The following is a 20,423-nucleotide window of genomic DNA, read 5'->3' as shown; positions in this document are numbered from 1 at the left end:
TACTCTGATCAAAACGTATATAATTTTTACCGTCAAGTTGATACAAATTTTATTTAAAAAATTGATTTTGCGCGCTTATCTGTCATTCAAAATAACTGGTCGCTTCAATCGTTGTTTCTGAGAGAACGGTTTATTCTACACAAAAAGGGCTAATAAACTTTTTTGTTCAAAATTCTCAGCTACATTTCTTGTTTGAAACATGTTTTTCTATCGCGTACATATTCTTGGTAAATCGATGTTTTTCGTTTTTCCTTCCTACCAGTGGTGGTTTAAGAGGGGAAGCTAGGGGTAGGAGTGGCAAACTTTTTTGCATCTTTTGTGTGCCAAAAATTGCCATTCTAAGCTAAATTCAGCTTGTAGACTGGACAAGTTTAGTTTATTAGTATCTTTTGAATTTCATTTGGTTTAATTTTGAATTCAATAATTTGAAACATTTATTAAACCTGAAAATTAACAAAAAAAGAAATAAAATGTACAGCAAATTCTCAAAAACTTTATTTTTTAACAATATGTGTTGAAAATGTTGAATAGGACGTATATTTTGTATAAATCTCATTGAGATTAATGAACTTGTTACTGGTTGTTCTAATTTTTAAACAAGTCGGTCTTCTTGTTAGATTGCCGTCTTCATACTGAGGTTTGCAATCATAATGGTTATTTTTATTTTTACCAATCACGTAGATTCTTCAACAAGAATTCTGCATTCGGCCAAAAGATCTTCTTACTTGAACCTTTCCCAGTATTATAATAACAAGATTTCAAAAGCCTCGATTGTTATTAAATTGCATTCTTTAATGCCCACGCCTCAGCTCCACATAATAATATTGAAAATGGTATGTAGTCTGATTTTCAATCTGCACAGGAGTGGCTTCATTTGTATAAATGCTAATCTGGCAATCTCCATTAGCCTGTTTGTTTCTGCAGTATGATCATTGGTTTTCTTGATCAAGGTTCCCAAGTACTGATATTTTTTTCTACTTGTTCTATCAAGTTATCATTTATTGTCAATATATGGTGTATTTTGTGGCCCTTTTGTAATTAGCATATATTTCGTTTTTTAGCGTTTATAGTAATTCCCATCTCAGCACTATTCATACTTAAGGCTTCGATTAGATATTGTAGGTCTTTTATGCTCGTTGCAATAATATCAGTATCATCTGCATATCGTAAGTTGTTTTTTTATTAACCGTAACTACCGCTTTGATATTATTCAGCGTGTTTTTTTAAATTTCTTCAGAATACAAGTTAAACAAAAAAGACGATAAAACGCATCCATGTCTAACTCCTCTACAGATCTTCATTTCTTCTGACTGTTGCCCATCAATTTGAACTATGGCACTTCGGTTTCAATATAATGTGTGGATTATCTTTATGATTTTACTGTCAATGTGTTTATTCGTAAATATTGATATCAATTATTCATGTCTTTCGAATGAGCGACTAAAAATGACGAGCCGCTCCATAATAAGGAAGCCTCACGGCTCTCGGAAGGAAGGGAATTTTTAGGCCTTGTTAAGTGCATCAGTGTTTTGCGGTATCCCGATTGTAAACACATGTAGTTATTTTCACGATATTTCCATTTGATTTCTATAAAATTAAGCAAACATTGAATCTGATAAACCGTTTTTATTTTATATCTAAAAATTTTAAAATATAGTTTAAAATGTACTACTGAAAATATTCGATTTAATTTGTGTAGAATCAAGACCTCAACAAAACATGCGCAAATGACCTATAATGTGCCGTGTAGTAGTTGAATAGTCAGTATTAGAGATAATGTAAATTTAAACTGTAGTATGAAACACGTATGTTAATAATCTGCCATTAAAATTGTCCGTTATTGTTATGTAGATGTAGCTCAGGAACGTACCCACAATGCGCTTATGGACGGAGTGGAAAATTTTCAAACGTCTACCCTCAAAAGAACAGACACCAAAGAGAAGATAGTGTTACCTAATGCACAAGGTAAAAGGAAATAGGTATTGTGAAAACGAGATAGATAAACCCTCGCTTAGCGCGCTTTTCTACACTAAATGGCTTCTAATCTCTAATGCTGGGATTATATTACAAAATTATAACATCTTACAAAATTGGTAGCGTGTAAGTTTCATTTTCCGCAGAGAGTGTTTTAATAAACTTTGTCACAGTCAAAACTTAAAAAATTAAATGTTTCCAAACAAAATATAAAATGACGTAGCTTTCAGAATTTGTGGCTAACGTCGGCCTAATTAACAAAACAAGTTCCAAAAAATAGGATTTTGGTATTTTTATGTTGTTGCCTTGGTTTATGGTCTCGCACAGTTTAGTCCAACTTAGTAAGTAAAAAAAATTAAATTAAAATAAAAGAGAAAAACAAACCACCTATATTTTACGCGGCAAATTTATTTCAAAATAAGTAACTCCTATTAATGGTAACCTGTCATAATGCTAAAGTGTGCTTGTCATTACAGTGGTCGATTTTCGTTGTGTTTGAAGACATTTGAACAGTTTGAAGACAACAAGAATGTGCTCTAGTTGAGCTTGTGGAAAACTTAACTCAAAATGATGCATCACAGAAAAACCCAAGTCAAGATTTGAGCCAAAATAATGAACAAACTATTGTTGCAAATGCCAAAGTTCACAATGAAGTTAATAATATACTTGAACCTGAAATGTACTTCGAAAATACTCGTTTACTCGAAAATGGAACTGGTTTTATTCATACATTACGGGTAAGGAAAGATCGTGCTAATGAAATTTGAAAATTCAAATGACCTACAAAACATACAAGAGACAAATTAACCCTCAGGAAATCAGAAATCAAACAGTCGTAGTAGAAGAAAACGAGTTAATGAGGATGATTGGCAATATAAACAATCAAAGATATTACGAGAAGAAGGAAAAGAAGACATTAATAAGAGAAAATTAATTAATGGCTAGGTCACAGAATTTGTTAAAAAGCCTGAAAGAACTATGAAGCAAATCAGTTGCAAATGCGTAAGTAAATTGGTTTTAAAGAAAAAAGATGTTTGATGATTTTTTCAAGTTAAGTTGTAAAGAGAGAAAATTTGCAAAAAACAGCGTTAGCAACTTTTGGGATTGATGAATGGATGATAAGTAAATGGATAGAAATAAAAGAGAATGGCGTGAGAGAAGAAGAGACAGAACAATACAAACGAAAGGACTAAAAATAAAAAGAAACTAAAGATGCTAACGAAGAAAACTTGGCTCAAAGATGAAGTTTGTTGAAAGAATTTTTATTATCAATGCCAAATATTGAATCTCACTGTTGTCGAGCATCTTCAACTAAGAAGTACTTAAATCCTGTTTGTCGGCAACAGCTCCTTGTACCAATTCTATGTTGAAGATTGGGACAAGAACCAAAAATACAGGCCATTATCTTCATGCACATTTCACAAAACTTTTGAATGTATGAACTTGTCCTTTTCCAGACTTAAAAAAGATCAATGTGACCTGTGTAGAGCACACAAGTTAAGCATATTACAGATGAAGTGTATAATCTACGTTTAACCAGAAAACGTTAGCGAGAGAAGAAAACACGAAAGACAAAATGAACGCAGACTGTGTTTTCACAATGGACCTTCAATATTTATTATTGTGTCTAAAGTCAAATGCTTCTGCTCTATACTACAGAAGAAAACTTTCAATGCATAACCTTTGCATATATGATCTTAAAACCTATGATGAATTCTGCTACCTGTGGCATGAGTGTGAAGGAAAACTTACTGCTAATGAATTTACGCATACTACACCATTTTATAAAAGGGACACACTCAAATGGAGTATGACTCTGTTCACTTCATTATAGAGCGGTATATAAAACGTGTAGCGGGAAACTGGCTACAAGCAGCCGAGTGCAGAGAACACTGGAAAGAACTAAGGGAGGCCTATGTCCAGCAGTAGACGCGATTGGCTGATTATTGATGATGGTGATGTTCAAATATATACGCCTGGAATACAGAAAGGAGATGCTAAAGTAAATGACATCTAATGTTTAAAGTACATGGAAGGTAACATTTATTATAAAGTAAACTTTGACGAAGACTTTGATCTTCTACCCGTTAGTGACGAAAATGCCAAACAATCAGTTGAAAGTTCTAGGAAATCTCAGCGAATTAAGAATACTTCAGATCAAATATCAAGTTCTTTAACAGTCATAATCGAAAAATTTGGAACAGTGAATTTTACCAATATATGTGACAACAGGATAAAAATATCTGAAGCTAAATAAAGACACCGGAATTATTGAAAACGACCGTACCTGGTGATTATAATTTGTTCTGTTCTATGGCCAATTATGATTTCAATACTGACTACTATTGTTAATTTGATACTAAAGTTTTTTAGTTCTATAAAATGTTTAGTCTAATTATTCTCTGGTACTTCATTATGTACTTTTAAGCACATTTATTTAGTAATAATCAGTTTTTTGCTTCCTCTCTAAAAACTGACAAATGTGACTTACCTGTTTTGTTAATTACGCCGACGCTAAATTAATGTTCCTTTAGTAATTTATATATGACAGGTGGTTGTAGCAGAGAGTTTAAGAAAGCATAAATAAACATTCTTATATATACATAGTTTACAAAATAAATATGGGATGTAATATGTTTATCTTTGGTTTGGTTTGTGTCAACATGGAACAAAGTTTTCACCGCCTATTCACGAGTCATTGTTATTGCTAAGAATTTTTTGTTTTTTTTATAAAATGAAGTACCTACGTCGAATAGTTCGTCTTTCTTATTACAATAATCTCATCTGCTACTACACTTTCTTGTAAGCAACTTTATAGTATCGTAAGGTTCTCATCCGCTGATGTTAGCTCAAAGGTTTTTCATATTTTTCTATTACATTTTATCCATTGTGCTCTGGGGGGGTTTTGGATGGGCACCGAAATTTTTTTATGATGCTACCTCCATCTTGAGTCCTTAACATTTGTGAGTAACAGTGTCGAAATAGGGTCCTAAGGGGGGCCAACCCCCCCGGGTGCACCACTGCCACAATCTGTATTTATTGCTTAATTTTTAATATTAAATATTAATATTAATATTAATAAAATATTAATATATTAATATTTAATATTCTTTTTCTTCCAATGGCACTACAGCATAAATTGAGCCTTGGCCTCCTGTAATTTCTTCCTCCAATATACGCGGTCCTGCGCCGCTTCCCACCAAATTTTAAAGTTTAGTAAATTACGCGTATTCGCTGCTACTTCGGTCCCCTATCTTTTATGTGGCTTTCGTTTTGTTCTTCTGGCGTGCATTCTACCGTCTAGAGCTCTTCTCGGCAGTATGTCCTCACTACATGACCAGTCCATCTAAGTCTCTGGAATCTAGCGAATTCCGAGATACATGGTTCTTTGAACAGTTGATAAAGTTATTGATTATATCTAGATCTCCATATCCCATTATCGGCGTTTGGTCCAAAAATCCTCCTTATCATTTTTCTTTCGAAAACTGTCCTTTTGTTTACGGCCATCATTCACGTCTTACCTCCATAAAAATCATAAGGAAACAAAATATATTTGTTTACATAACAAAAAAACACTGAAAACTTTTGTTTTCAAAACTTCTACAATATTTATTATAATTTTATCCCTACAGCTGTTTCGGCAGAGTGCCTTTCTCAAGTGATCTATTTTTGGTATGCTTATAGTGAATAAGTTGTGGAGGGTAGAACTATTTATCTTAAGTTGGTCATTAAGAATTATGTCTGTATTTTTTAATTTGTTAATTTCCATAGATTTTAATAAAAATAGCTTAAAGCCTTTATTTTGAATGTGAAGAATTTAAAATTCGTCATTAAAAGAATGATTATTATGGTCCAGAAGGTGAAGGTCGTACGTAGAATCTGTTTTTCTATTATTGAAAGACCTTTTATGTTTTGCTCTACGTTTGTTACAAGTTCTATCAGTTTGACCGATGTAACAATTCCTCCATTAATTTTTGATGTCGAAGATGTTGAAGTTCAGCTCCCGATAAATATACTTCTTGTATGTTGCAGACAAAGTTAAAATTATCATATAAAACGCACATCATCGTACACCTGGCAACGCATGATGTTATTTTAAACAGTGTTAAATTCTATCAGAAACAGAAACATTCAAGATTCAATCGGGAAACTAGGAGGAAATATGATTTTGATCTCTGTCTGATAAGTGGAAACATAATGATAGGAACTCTCGTTAGTATCTCTCGCGAATTTTGTAATACTAAACATCAGTTTTTCCATATCTGTATATATATCCATAAGAAAGTCATATTAATGAATATAAAATTCAGTTATATTATGTATTTCTATTTAGTTGTATTGTTTGGAAACACCTAAGTTTTTTAAATAAATTGTGACGTCAAGCCCATAAGTATAGCCTATGATAACAATAATTAAGCATGGAGTTTATTCTAATGAACTAAGTAGATAATAACAATAACAAACACTAGAGTCGTTAACTTTCCACAGTTCATCTGTCCAGGAAGTCGAGAAGACGTTGCCTTTAACCAATTTTTTTCAGATGCGTTAATATTACCTATTATTTTGTATAATACAGCTTAACATATTTTAGAATATTTTTCAATTCTAACTTACTAACATATTTCAGAAAAGAAACCAATTTTCAATTTGCTAAAAATTACGTTTACGGCGGAGTATATTTGATGACAATGTTTGTACAAGTGAACATTATACATATTATAAAAAGCTCGCTAACTAGTAGTACTACACATAAGTTATATGCATTTAATTAAAACGAAGTCTATTTGTTTTCTGACTAAATTTCGTATTATTTCAATATCTCTTCCGTATGTGTATATGTTCCAATTGCTGAATAAATTTGTTGTGAATGGCATTGTTAAAAATGTTTCGTAGTCTATGAAACAAACCCTTCATCAGAAGTCAGAAACTTTCTTATCCGATGTATACTCATCTCATGTCACAAAACCAGTTTCTTGCACCATGGTTCATTTATGTTGTAGGTGTTTTTTTAATTGAAAATATTCAGTTACCGTCTCGGTGACCGTCTTAAGCTCTCATCTGCCAAGTACCATTAAATTAGGCGAAAGCGGTAATGTTTCCAATTATTTTCTTAATATCGGTTTGCCCTGTAGGATTCGTCATTTGTTATTATAACTGCTTATTCTAGTCACTTTTGAATCTCAATTTTTGCATGTTTCGTGTTGTAGTAAAATGTTTTTCCGTATGTATATATGTTCCAATTGCTGAATAAATTTGTTGTGAATGGCATTGTTAAAAATGTTTCGTAGTCTATGAAACAAACCCTTCATCAGAAGTGAGAAACTTTCTTATCCGATGTATACTCATCTCATGTCACAAAACCAGTTTCCTACACCATGGTTCATTTATGTTGTAGGTGTTTTTTTAATTAAAAATATTCAGTTACCGTCTCGGTGACCGTCTTAAGCTCTCATCTGCCAAGTACCATTAAATTAGTCGAAAGCGGTAATGTTTCCAATTATTTTCTTAATATTGGTTTGCCCTGTAGGATTCGTCATTTGTTATTATAACTGCTTATTCTAGTCACTTTTGAATCTCAATTCTTACATGTTTCGTGTTGTAGTAAAATGTTTTTGGGCATTTAAAGATTACTCTAGAACCTTGCTTTGCCGGCAAGTAAGATAGTTCGTGAATGAAAGAGGAAGTTATTTATGCCATAAAACATACAAAAGGTAGAAAAGCTCCAGGACCCGATAATATACCAATTGAACTATTGAAGATAATTGATGAAGATAATATTGATGTCTTGGTAGACCTTTTTAACTCCACATACAAGACGGGACACATACCCAAAGAATGGCTTCTCTTAACTTTTGTAACGATTCCAAAAATCACAAATGCTAAAGATTGCAATGACTATCGGACAATTGCATTAATGAACCACACATTGAAAACCTTCCTTAAAATCATACATAACAGAATCCACATGAAATTAAAACAAGAAATAAGTGATTCACAGATGGGTTTTAGAAAGGGTCTAGGAACTAGATAAGCATTATTCGGAGTGAATGTTCTGACACAACGATGTCTGGATATGAATCAGGACATACATGCTTGCTTCATAGATTTTAAAAAAGCTTTTGACAGAGTTTAACATGAAAAGCTTTTAAGTATTCTTAAGACCAAAAACATAGATAGTAGAGATCTACAAATTATATCGAATCTGTATCAAAATCAGAAAGCAAGAATAAGAGTCGAAGGAGAACTGACAGAGGAAGTAAGTATACTTAGAGGAGTTCGATAAGGGTGCATACTTTCACCACTCTTATTCAACGTCTACAGTGAAGTGATATTTCAAGAAGCTTTATTGGATATTGTGTACATAATACAACATGTATACAATGCATGTGAAAGGTACGGACTGCAAATGAATCTCAAGAAAACGAAATCAATGATATTCTCAAAAAAACCACAAAATGTAGATAACCTGATCATCAATAATACAACGTTCGAAAGAGTAACAACATATAAATATTCAGGAACGTGGCTAACCGAAGATGGAGATCAAACAAAAGAAATCAGATCTAGAATAGAAATGGAAAGAAACACGTTCATAAAATTGAAGAACTTTGCAACCGTAACCTTAATCTAGAGATCCGCACAAGAATGCTACGTTGTTACGTTTTTTCTACTTTACTATACGGCATGGAAGCGTGGACAATAAAACAGTCTGAAATCAAAAAATTAAACTCCTTTGAGATGTGGTGCTACAGGAGAATCCACAGAATATCGTGGGCTGAAAAAATAACTAATATAGAGGTGTTACAAAGAATATCTGGGTCATATAATGAGGGGCGAGGAGTACGTATTACTTAGGTTAATTATGCAAGGGAAGAGAAAACCAGGGCAACGCAAAATATCTTGGCTAAGAAATTTGAGAGAGTGGTTCTGTTGCAGCTCATTAGAATTATTAGGAAGCGCGGCCAATAAAATTAAAATAGCGATGATTATTTCCAATCTCCGATAGGAGAAGGAACCCGAAGAAGATAGTTCGTCCAGTACTTTACCCTGATGAAGTGTATAATGTTGTCTCGAGCTGAATTTGCGTCTAAGACCACTGAAATGCATTCAATCGCATACTAAATATACTCTGTACCATGAGACTCAAAGTGCAGTTACGATTAAGGACTCTAAGATAACAGAAAAGCAGTAAAATCTAGAAAAGCACTTTATTTTGGACACGTAACGCTAACTGATAGACATTGTCTGCAATTAATACTGTTTGTAGAAGGCATAAGCTGCGCAGTTTGAGGAAAATATCGTCTTAATATCTTCTTCTTTTTGTGTAGACATGACTCAGTCTGTTCTTGAATGTGCCTCCAGTAAGTTGTCACTTAATATGTCACCGATATACGGTAGCTGCAGTTTAACTTAGACATCACACGGTTAAGTGCAGAGAAATAATGGTAGTAGCCTAAAATATATTGGCAACATTTCTTCAATAATTCATACCTTTGAAGCGAATTGAGATGTTAAAATAAATGACAAATCAATGTATAGGAAATGAATCAAGCTTGCGGACAGGATAATTTTGAGTGTAAACTGCAGTATAGAGTACACTTCCGCATAGAGTATTATAACTCGGCTTTGATATTGCTTGGAATGTATCGCAAGAACATTAATCTTGAAACATAAAACATTTTTATTAAAGTTGTACAATAGTAATTTTTGTCAAATCATAAGCTATTCAGTCTCCATCGAATACTATTTTTACATACTTATTTTTGATGTGTAGAAACATGTAACCAATATTTACAGTGCCAGCGTTTATTGAACTTAGTCGTATTTGACGTTTTATAAATAATAGCTTTAGAAGCGTTGATTTAACATTAACAAAAGTAACATCAAAACTCTACCAACATTCTAACTATTTATATTTTTTAGATGTGGCTGCTGAGAAGACCGAAAAAGCACTTATTGAAGGAATTGAACGTTTTGATACTAGCAAGTTGAAACATACTTTGACACAAGAAAAGAATCCGTTGCCAGACAAAGAAGGTAAGTTTTATCTGTTGAAATTACGTGTTTGTTATTATTGCATGTCCTAGGCTTTTTTCACACAAGATATTTTAATTTTATAATGTGGAAATTGAGCTTAACTGCTTACATTTTTCTGTTAATGTTATTTATTTTTTTAGCTATCTCTATTCATCTAAATATTGTACTGTAAATATTTGTTATATTTATAAAACAAAATTCTCTCGCATCTTCCGAATTTCTTTCTTTCGCTATCTGGTCTCGAATGAATAGCTTATTACCTTTAATCATGAGATTATTTTAGAATTGTATAGTCTGATTCACTTTACACAAATCACATTCACAAATCTCACATGATCTTTATTCCTGTATTACTTGTTTTCCCCCCTCAAAATCTTCAAAAATTCCACACCTTTGCACATCTGTACATGCACAGATATTCTTTTTTATGTAGTACACAGCCGAGCATAAAATTAGGGTCACCCTGTAGTTTTAATTTATTTTAGAAATTATTTTTTTAAATTGTTTTCGGTTGTAACATAGTTTACTAAAGGATTGCTTAAAGAAGACAACGATTTTGTTCTTTAAAGTTTAATGAAAGTACTGAAAATGAACAATTTTCCTTTGATATACTAAATATTAAAAAGGGACAATTTTAATTTGGTGTGCTGTTTGTTGAAACAGAAGAAATTTTAAGAACTTTAGCAACAAGTATTTCCTCCTCTGGCAGTGATAACAGCTTTTAAACGATGACGAATGCTTTAGATCAGATTTTTGATTACATTCTGTGAAAGAATGTTTCATTCTTGTACCAATATGTCGCGAAGCTCTCTTGAGTTTCTGGGGGCCGGCACATGACTCCGTAATCGTCTCATCCCAAACATGTTCTATGGGATTGATATCTGGACTGCGAGCAGGCCAAACAAATCATGTTATTTGAAGCTCATGAACATACTCAGTAACTACCCAAGCAGTATGGGGCCGTGCATTATCATGCATAAATGTTGCGTAGTCTCCAAGAATAACATAAACGGTAAAAGATAGTCTTCTAGAACCTTTATCACGTACCTATGCGCTGCCAATGTCCCATTCTCGATATACTCCGCGCGATCGTCAAACGATGTGCTATAACTAACACTCCACCAAATGGAAGTTGGAAGTACATGATTGAACATATCTCTGGTCTGGACGTCGCCACACTCTTACACTTTTGTCTGACCCCGTAAAACATAATCTCCATTCATCGGAAATCAATACACGACTCCAATCATGTATTGTCCAAACCAAGTGTTCTCCTTCAAAAATCAGACAATTCGGTGTTCAAGGGAAAGCGGCGGTCCAGTTACTCTAATTCGAGAAGATAAACGAGCAGCATGAAGTCGCCTTATAACTGTCCATTCACTTATTTTTACATTTCTCACAACTTGCAGATGATCTCGAAGGGAAACTGCCGTGACCGTTCGGTTTCTCAAAGCACTAGAAGCAAAGCGGTATTCTCTAGCTGTTGTAATTCGACCTGAATCAGATCCTTGAGTAAACAGACCGGTCTCTTCGTAAAGTCAGCATACTCGTTGCACACTCAAAAGACTTACACCGTTTCTCGTAGTTTCACGAGAACCATCCAGCGTATCGTCACCGCCGTACTCATTCGCTTCCAGTTAATCCAACCAGCCTGTATCCTGTGGCAATTTCTTGATCTAGTGTCCTATTTTCCGTTATGTAGGAGCAAAAGTATTTCTCTATTTCTATAAAGTAATTCTCCTACTCGTCCTAGTTTTTCTCCAAGCAATTCTAGGTCCCCAACTATTCCTCTTCCTCCCAACCACATTCTTCCTCCTTTTTCGATCTGCTAACCCTAAGGGCTTTCTTCAATGGCCCTTCTCCAACACGACTCTACTAACACGATATCAACAGCAAAGATCATTGACCAAGGAGCCCCCTCGCTTACTTTCGCTGTCGCTACATCCATAACAAGTTTAAACAAATTTCTCTATCAACTGTCTCAAAACAAACAAGAGGCATCCGTTGTCCTCCTTCCTGGCGTAAACCCAAACTGTTCTTCTTCTATCTATGTCTCTCTCCTTAATCTTCGCTCTACAGTTCTCTCCCAAATTTTTATTGTGTGCGACATTAACTTTATCCCTCTATAGCTCTTACAGTCGTGAATTTTCTTTATCTTTATACAATCATACTGTCTCCATGCATTGGACATCAACCCATTTCCCTCTTAGGGCCTTCCAAACCTCCAGAGGTCTTACTGCCTTACCATTTTTCATCTTATTTTACGCCTCGATAACTTCATCTCTCGGTATCCCCGGTATTACATAATATCATAAAACAGTACTACCATCTTAAGAAAAATAGAAAAAGTAAAAGCGTGAAATTTCCTTAATCTTAAAATTAAAAAATCAACTTTTTTGGTGATTTTAATTTTCGCCGCCATTTTACCTATTTGTTAGGTAGAGGATCATGGTACAAAATCAATCTTCGTCTTCTGGGACTACAATCTCCACTATTGGTTCCCGTTCGTATCAACATGGTCTTGGTCATTTCCTTTGTACTTTTGTTTTAGTTATACATATTAGACATCTTTATTTCTTTCACTATTAAAATGACACTTTGTTAATATATTTTCCCTAAAAATAGATTTATTGTAGAGAGACATAATATGACATATTTTATTAAACATTCAAAGATCGCCGGGATCTTTTCAGCTAGATCTTTCTACCATTTCCCGTGTGTAATTTTGTTTTTTCTATATTTGTTTCCGTCAATTATTTAAATCTGTAGAAATGATTGTTTTAATTTTTATTTCCAAAATTGTATCTATACATAATTGAAACTCTGCTTGTATTTGTTTTACTCTGCTTTTTGTATGATAAATGTATTATTGCCTTTATGTTTTTGTGCTTTTTATAACTGTTTATATGCGTTTCATGTTATTGGCTTATGATTTTGCTAACATTATTGTTATGATTTAATTTTGCATGATTTTTGCTTTGCCTGGCAGCTGTACAACAAGAAAAAACACACCAGACACTACTTAATGGCGTCGAACATTTCGATAAGACTACAATGAAGCATACAGAAACAGAGGAAAAAGTAGTTCTTCCCGATAAAGCAGGTTTGTTGATATCGATATTAAACAATACAAATTAACTAAGGCACTAACACTTTTTAAGCGTTTCAGCAATAAAATTAAATATTGTAAAATTGTTATAAATATTTGTAGAAATAATTTATATAGAACAAAAAAAAATTTCCTTGTATATGTTGATCCTTTGGTATCGTAGATCTGTATGCACTGCGACCTATAGATAGTGTGTGTGTATTCCCTACAACTGTTTTATTCCAAAATATCTAGACTTCTAAAAAAGCCTTTCATCAGTTTCGGAGCTACTCTTGTCTTGGAGCTCACGTTCTAAAAAGACCTGTTTCAGATATTCAACAATATGTTTCTGTTGCTCTGGTCCACTTTGCCAATTGTACACAGATGAAGTGTACAGGATTCGGTGAGACACCTTGAGATATAGTGTTATCGAAGAATGTGGAAAAGATCATGAACACAACACGGAACAAGAAAAATGAAAAAAGAAGAAGAAGTACTCAACATTATGAAGGAAAGAAAAAGGGGCTACTTTTGTCACATACTAAGAAATGGAGATTATAAGTTGATGCGATTGGTTATACAAGGAAAAGTGAAAGGAGGAAGAGGACCGAAAAGACGACGCGCGTCCTGGTTGAAAAATTTAAAGCAGTGGAGTGGGAAAACACTACTAGAACTCTTCAGAACTACTGCAGACAGAATAAAATGAGCCGTGATGATCGCCAATATCCTTAAAAAGGATGAGGCACACGAAGAAGAAGAAGACTAACCCAAACTTATTATTTCTTAATATTTATTACCACCACCCCCGAAAATATAGGATAATATATTAGAAAGTACAATTACGCACTCGGAAATCTGACAAATTAAGAATACAATAGAGGAAATGCTTGATACAATCAAAATGAATTTTTGACGACAATGAGCTTAACAATCGATGCGAGAGAAAGAGACAAACGTTCACATAAGCTAGGGAGATCATGGGTAAAAAACATACACTAACAGAAGATATGTAAACAAAGTATTTAGTCACATACAGAGAATGGTTGAGGAACGACTACTGAAACATTTTAAAATTGAAACCACATGGAACGCGAAAGAGAGGACCTAGATAAAGCTGTCGAGGGAGTATCCACAAACAGGTACGAGAAACGAACCTCGAGGAAGACCTATGGGAAAATGGAGAACAGTGAAGGCTAGAAATCGAAAAGCAACGTTGAATGCTATAAAGCGGAATATACCTGGATCGGGGCTTGCCTCAAGATATATTTAAAGCTTTTCCTAGATACTTCTCGGTAGTTTCTCTTCATGTTCGGAAATATGGTCTTCAACGGAATTCAGTTTCAAAAATTTCCGGATGACTGAAGTTGCGTTGTTCATGTTTCTTGTTTGCTTTTTATGCTTGCCCCTGACCAATAATTGTCCCACTAGCTAGCGAATGGATGGTCACTATCCCCAGAACCCCGCATGCCTGGAGAATGTTAATGAAACCTGGGTGTCATCTGATACCCGAATTTGAGCCATCCTTAGTTCACTCGGTCATGTTTTTCACTTAGAATTAGCGACCAAGATCGAGCGTGAAGTGGTCGCACAGCTCGAGTACGAGGTCGCATGGCTCTTGTAGGAGTTACTAAACCATAATTGTTAAAGTGTTTGATTTTATTTATTTTGATATTTCTACCGACAATTTTACAATTTAAATGATCTTATTATACACTTCAATTTTACTAATTACGTATTTTGGTTTTAATTTTTAGTTATCGAACAGGAAAAAGGACAAAGAAACCTTATCTCTGGCATTGAAAATTTCGACAACTCCAAACTGAGACACGCAGAAACTTTGGAAAAGAACCCCTTACCAACTAAGGAAATTATCGACCAGGAAAAGAGCGCTTAAGATAAGTTTTATTCCTGGGGCTCAACTCAATGCCAATTTTTGTATTATTTTATACTTTTATATAATATTTGATACCTATTTATATTGTAAGATAACTATTTAAGGTCAGATACAGTTTCGAGAATTTTTATTAAACAACAATAATCACCAACCATTTTTTCAATATTACAAAAAAAAATAAACATTTACAATCGTGGATTTTCCCAAAGACATCAATGATCCAAAATTTTAACGCAGTTTTATAAAGAAAATTGTTGTTGTTTTATAAATAATCTAGCTTTTTATTTCTTTGATATTGTAATCATTTGTACTTATTCTGTTTAGACATTATATCACTAGATCTAGTTTAAAAAAGAAATTAATTTTGCATGAATTATGGTGCTTCAATAAATGATCTAAAAATACATTTGTTTTTATTACCCAAAATTATTATAATAAATTATCAACAGTTGAAGCTGGAAAGAGTACTTTGAAGATTTAGGTAAAGAATCAAAACAATACAAAACATAATAAAGAAAAATAAAGTACTCGCTGCTTTATATTAACCTTAAAAAAGTACAAGACAAACAAATAGAATATAAACAGTATTTATAAGAATCTTCATGCTAATTAATGACATGGATCAGCCCAGACAAGAAAACTAAGAACGAAATAGACTATATACTCTCCAATAACAAAAACATATGCACCGACGGGCAGTACTAAACAAATTCTATACCGGAAGTGACCATAGATTGGTTAAAGCGAATATTAAAATACAGACGAGAGTAGAACGAAACAAACTTATTAAACAAGAACGATACCCAACCACCGATGTCCTATTTCAAAAACAAACGGAAAACCAAAAAGACATAAGCACAAGACTAAAATCAGTAGAGACACGTAGACAAATAGATATAAACGGACTAGCCAATAAAATAAAAGTAACTGTAACAACATCGGTTAAGAAAATATGCTCAAACACGAAAACAGCCAAAACATCTAAACTTCAACCTAATACAATTAAATTACTAAAAGAAAGACGAAACAGAACAGATCGAACTTCGGACAGCTTCAAAAGTTTAAACAAAAACGTGAAGAAAGAAATTAGGAACGATCATAGAAACTATACTAACAATCTAATAAAAAATATAATACAAGATAACTGCAATATGAAAGTACTCAAAGCAAAAAAAACTCAAACGGCACAAGAAAAATCATAGAAATAAAAAATGAGAAAAACGTCACCGTCCGAGACAGAAAGGAAATAAGCGAGGCCATTGAAAAATTCTGCACTAAATTATACTCGGCAAATACATAACCACAACAACGACGTACTGAACGAACAATAATTAACAACGGCTCAGAAGAAATATCGGACATAACCGACTATGAAATAAGAATGGCCCTAAATCAACTAAAAACGAATAAATGTCCGGGAGAGGATAAAATTACAGTCGAAATGTTGAAAATCGGTGGAAGAAAAATAGAACAGGTATTAAATATTTTATTTAATAAAGTAATTGATGAAGGAAAGATTCCTCAAGAATGGTACAACTCCGAAGTCATTTTACTATTCAAGAAAGGAGACAAAGCAAACATCGAGAATTACCGACCAATATCCTTGCTCTCACATATGTATAAATTAGTAACTAAAAGCATAACCAACCGTCTAACACATAAGCTCGATTTCTATCAACCTATCTAGCAGGCTGGATTCAGAAAACATTTTAGTACCATAGACCACTTGCACACCGTAAGAACACTGATAGAAAAATGCACCGAGTATAATGTTCCAATTCATATGGCGTTCGTCGATTTCCATAAAGCATTCGATTCCATAGAATTATGGGCAGTGCTTGAATCTCTAGAAAATGCACGTATAGATTCAAGATACACTAACATAATTAAAAACATATATGAAAATGTCACCATGCAGATAAAGCTGGACGAAAGCACAAAAACTAATCCCATAAGACTACAATGGGGAGTAAGACAAGGAGACACCATCTCTCCCAAACTATTTACCCTTGCTCTAGAAGATTTTTAAGAAACTAGAATGGAACAATAAGGGTATCTCGACTTAAACCACTTGCGATTCGCAGATGACATAGTTTTAATAGCCGATAATATCCAAGAACTAAATGATATGTTACAACAATTAAATGCAGTTTCAGGAGCGGTAGGCTTAAAAATGAACTACAGCAAAACAAAAATACTGAGCCGAGACCAGACAAATATAACAATACAAAATCATACCATAGAAAATGTTGAACATTATGTATATCTAGGTCATGGTATCAAACTAGGAAAACCAAATCAAGATGCTGAAATTAAAAGAAGAACACAACTGGCATGGGGCGCTTTCGGCAAATTAGCATATATCTTGAAAAACACCTCCATTCCTGTAAACTTAAAGAAAAAGGTGTATAACACATGCATACTACCAGTTTGTACTTCCGGCTTGGAGACAGTAGCCCTTACCAAAAAATCTGCTAAAAAATTAGAAACAACGCAAAGAGCAATGGAACGAATTGTTGTGAATTTATTAATTGTTAAGTCTTTAATTTATAATGTCTTGTTCTTATCTTAATTCATTAAAAAGCACAATGACTGATATTTATTTATTTTCACTAAACATACATAATTTATTAAAAAGCGAACGTAACATTTTATCGCGAGCGCGTCGTCCGAATTAACTGTCCCTTCCAAATAAAGTTCCGTTATTATATACCAGTGCCGTTATCTCGAAAAATCCAAAACCTTCGATGGCGAAACGGTAAAGGCAAACTGGATTTCCCTCGCACTGGTTCTGGAAGGTCGCTCAGGTAAATCGAGGCCTCTCGTAATCTCTACAACATATTAGAATAAAAACATGTTTTAAAGGTTAAAAACTATGACTCATATTTTTACGTAACATTGCCCCCCTCTCAAAAGATGGTTCCTCCTGGAACCTTGTTGGGACTAGAACTGGAACGGTATGCTGGTATCGGCAACTGGACCCTCTTTTACAACTTCCAGTTGTATAAAAATGACAAGGGACGGTTTTCTCTCCGCACCAGTAACTATGCGGATTGCAACAGACTAACACCTGGACTTCGGTGTCTTTAAAGATCTCCTCCACCATATTTCGGATAACTCTCCAATCTAATTGGCGGCACTCCAACTTTGGCATGGCTAACTTTTGCACGTCGGACTCTAGTACGTGCCCTCTCAATTGAAGTAAGGCTTCCCATACATCTCGGTAGGTAGGTTGGTCACGGGCAGTGTCTTTTGTTACCAGGTAGAAAAGGTAACGTGATGCATCTTGGAGTTTCAAGGTTTTACCGGGAGCTGGCACTTGGCATTGAAGTTCTGCAACTCGACCAAACTTCCTTCGAAAGACGGATGCCAACCCTGGTGCGTCTTTGATACTGGCCGGGATGGTAAGGGCCAGCGAGTAGTCATCGGGGAGCGCGAGTAGATCTTGCTTTTCTTCAGTGGTAACACCATGTCTCGCTTTACCGGTACCTCCATAGGCACCCATGAATTCCTCAAACGTGAGGTCAGACACATCTTGGACTTGGTTTACTTCCACTTCTTCATCTACGTCGTGGTCACCTTCGAAAGATGCCAACCGGTTATGGTGTACTATCATCGGTTTTCCCCTCGGAATCTTGCTTATTCGGTAGATGACATCGTTGATCTTCTCCATGATGAGGTATGGACCTTCCCAAAACTGCTGCAATTTGGGAGAACAACCTTTTCGCTTCTTGGGATTATACAGCCATACTTTGTCGTTCTTCTTAAAGCAACCCTTTTCGGCTTGTGTATCGTACCGTTTCTTCATTCGGTCGCTAGCGATCTGAAGGTGGGAACGGACCAACTCATGTACATCGTCCATTCTTCTTCGTAATTCGATCACATAATCTTCACCTGCTACATCTTCTCCAGGTCGACACCCAAATTCTAGATCACAAGGTAGTCGCATTTCGCGTCCGAATAGGACTCTGGCTGGTGTCTGGCCCGTTGATTCGTTAACAGCAGATCTGTAGGCCATTGTGAAGAACGGAAGGTATTGGTCCCAGTCTCGCTGATGATCGGACACCATCTTTGTCAAATACTTGCCAACTGTCCTATTCATTCGTTCTACCATACCATCCGATTGCGGATGATACGCGGTAGTTCTTGTTTTCTTCATGCCTAGTCTATCACATATTCCTTGGAATAGATCACTTTCGAAGTTCCTGCCTTGGTCACTATGGATCTCCAAAGGCACTCCAAATCGGCTGATATATTCTTGGATCAACTTATCTGCAACGGTGGCGGCCTTCTGGTCTGGAAGTGCGTAAATCTCGACCCACTTAGTGAAGTAATCCATTACTACCAACATGTACTTGCCCCCATTTTCACTTTCTGGAAATGGCCCTGCAATGTCCAAAGCTATTCTTTCAAACGGGCTTCCAACATTATATTGTCTCATAGGAGCTCTCCTTTTCCGGTGAGGCCCGTTACTCGTAGCACAAATAGTACATTTCTTACACCAGTCTTTTACGTCGTCGGAACTGTTCATCCAATAAAACCGTTCCCGAATTCGCTGAAGGGTTTTCCTTACACCAAAATGCCCTCCCGATGGACTGTCGTGTAACTGACGAAGTACTTCGGCTATTCTGCTCTTTGGGATCACCAACTGTCTTCTCTTCTCTGAACCGTCATCATTTTCCAGGACTCGTTTGAGCAAGCCATCTTCGATGATAAATGAGTCCCACTGGGCCCAATACGTCTTAACTACTGAGCATAGGTTTGATATTTCCTGCCAAGGTGGTCGACGGTTTTCCTCTTTCCATTTTCGGATTTTCTGTATAACTGGATCTCTCTCTTGTTCTTCCCTTATCTTAGTAGGCGTCCAGTCGTCGTTGACCATCGTCGTTCTTAGCACTGCTGCTTCCTTGGATTCCGTTTTGTTGCAGTGGGAACACTCTGCTGGGCATGGCCTTCTGGAAAGAGAATCAGCGTTTCTGTGGCTAACTCCGGCCCGGTGCTCAATCTTAAAATCGTATTCTTGGAGTCGTTCGATCCACCTGGCTATCTGACCCTCTGGATTCTTAAACTGCATCAACCACTTAAGGGCGGCATGGTCGGTTCGGATTAGAAACTTTCTGCCATAGAGGTATTGGTAGAAGTGCTCTACTGATTTAACTACTGCTAGAAGTTCTCTTCTCGTGACGCAATAATTCCGCTCAGGTTTTGAAAGGACTTTACTAAAATATCCGAGGACTCGTTCCTGTCCTCCTTGAATCTGAGACAGCACTCCTCCAATTCCCACGTTACTTGCATCCGTATCTAAGATGAACTCTCCTTCTGGCAGTGGATACCCCAAAATTGGTGCGGTTATTAAATGCTTTTTCAACGTTTCAAAGGCATTTTGGCAGTCTATATCCCAGCGGTATTCTCTTGCTTCCTCTGTAAGTC

At 35.2% G+C, this 20,423-nt stretch overlaps 1 protein-coding gene across 4 annotated transcripts in view; it reads left to right on the top strand.

The window, feature by feature from the left end:
- The window catches only part of cib (thymosin beta cib), a 102,341-nt gene extending 86,944 nt beyond the window's left edge, over positions 1 to 15,397 (top strand). The window contains exons 3-6 of one of the 4 annotated variants that reach the window (XM_072538520.1): positions 1,852 to 1,965; positions 9,898 to 10,011; positions 13,001 to 13,114; positions 14,854 to 15,397. In XM_072538520.1, coding sequence (XP_072394621.1) covers positions 1,852 to 1,965; positions 9,898 to 10,011; positions 13,001 to 13,114; positions 14,854 to 14,993 — 482 coding nt within the window. In that variant the 3' untranslated portion in view covers positions 14,994 to 15,397. The remainder of the gene's footprint in view (positions 1 to 1,851; positions 1,966 to 9,897; positions 10,012 to 13,000; positions 13,115 to 14,853) is intronic. The other 3 variants (XM_072538521.1, XM_072538522.1, XM_072538523.1) reach the window with 3 other exon arrangements.
- Positions 15,398 to 20,423: the final 5,026 nt, after the last annotated feature.

This window comes from Diabrotica undecimpunctata, chromosome 7 (assembly GCF_040954645.1).
Source record: "Diabrotica undecimpunctata isolate CICGRU chromosome 7, icDiaUnde3, whole genome shotgun sequence".
NCBI classification, from domain to species: domain Eukaryota; kingdom Metazoa; phylum Arthropoda; class Insecta; order Coleoptera; family Chrysomelidae; genus Diabrotica; species Diabrotica undecimpunctata.
This window is presented reverse-complemented; position numbering and strand designations above follow the sequence as displayed.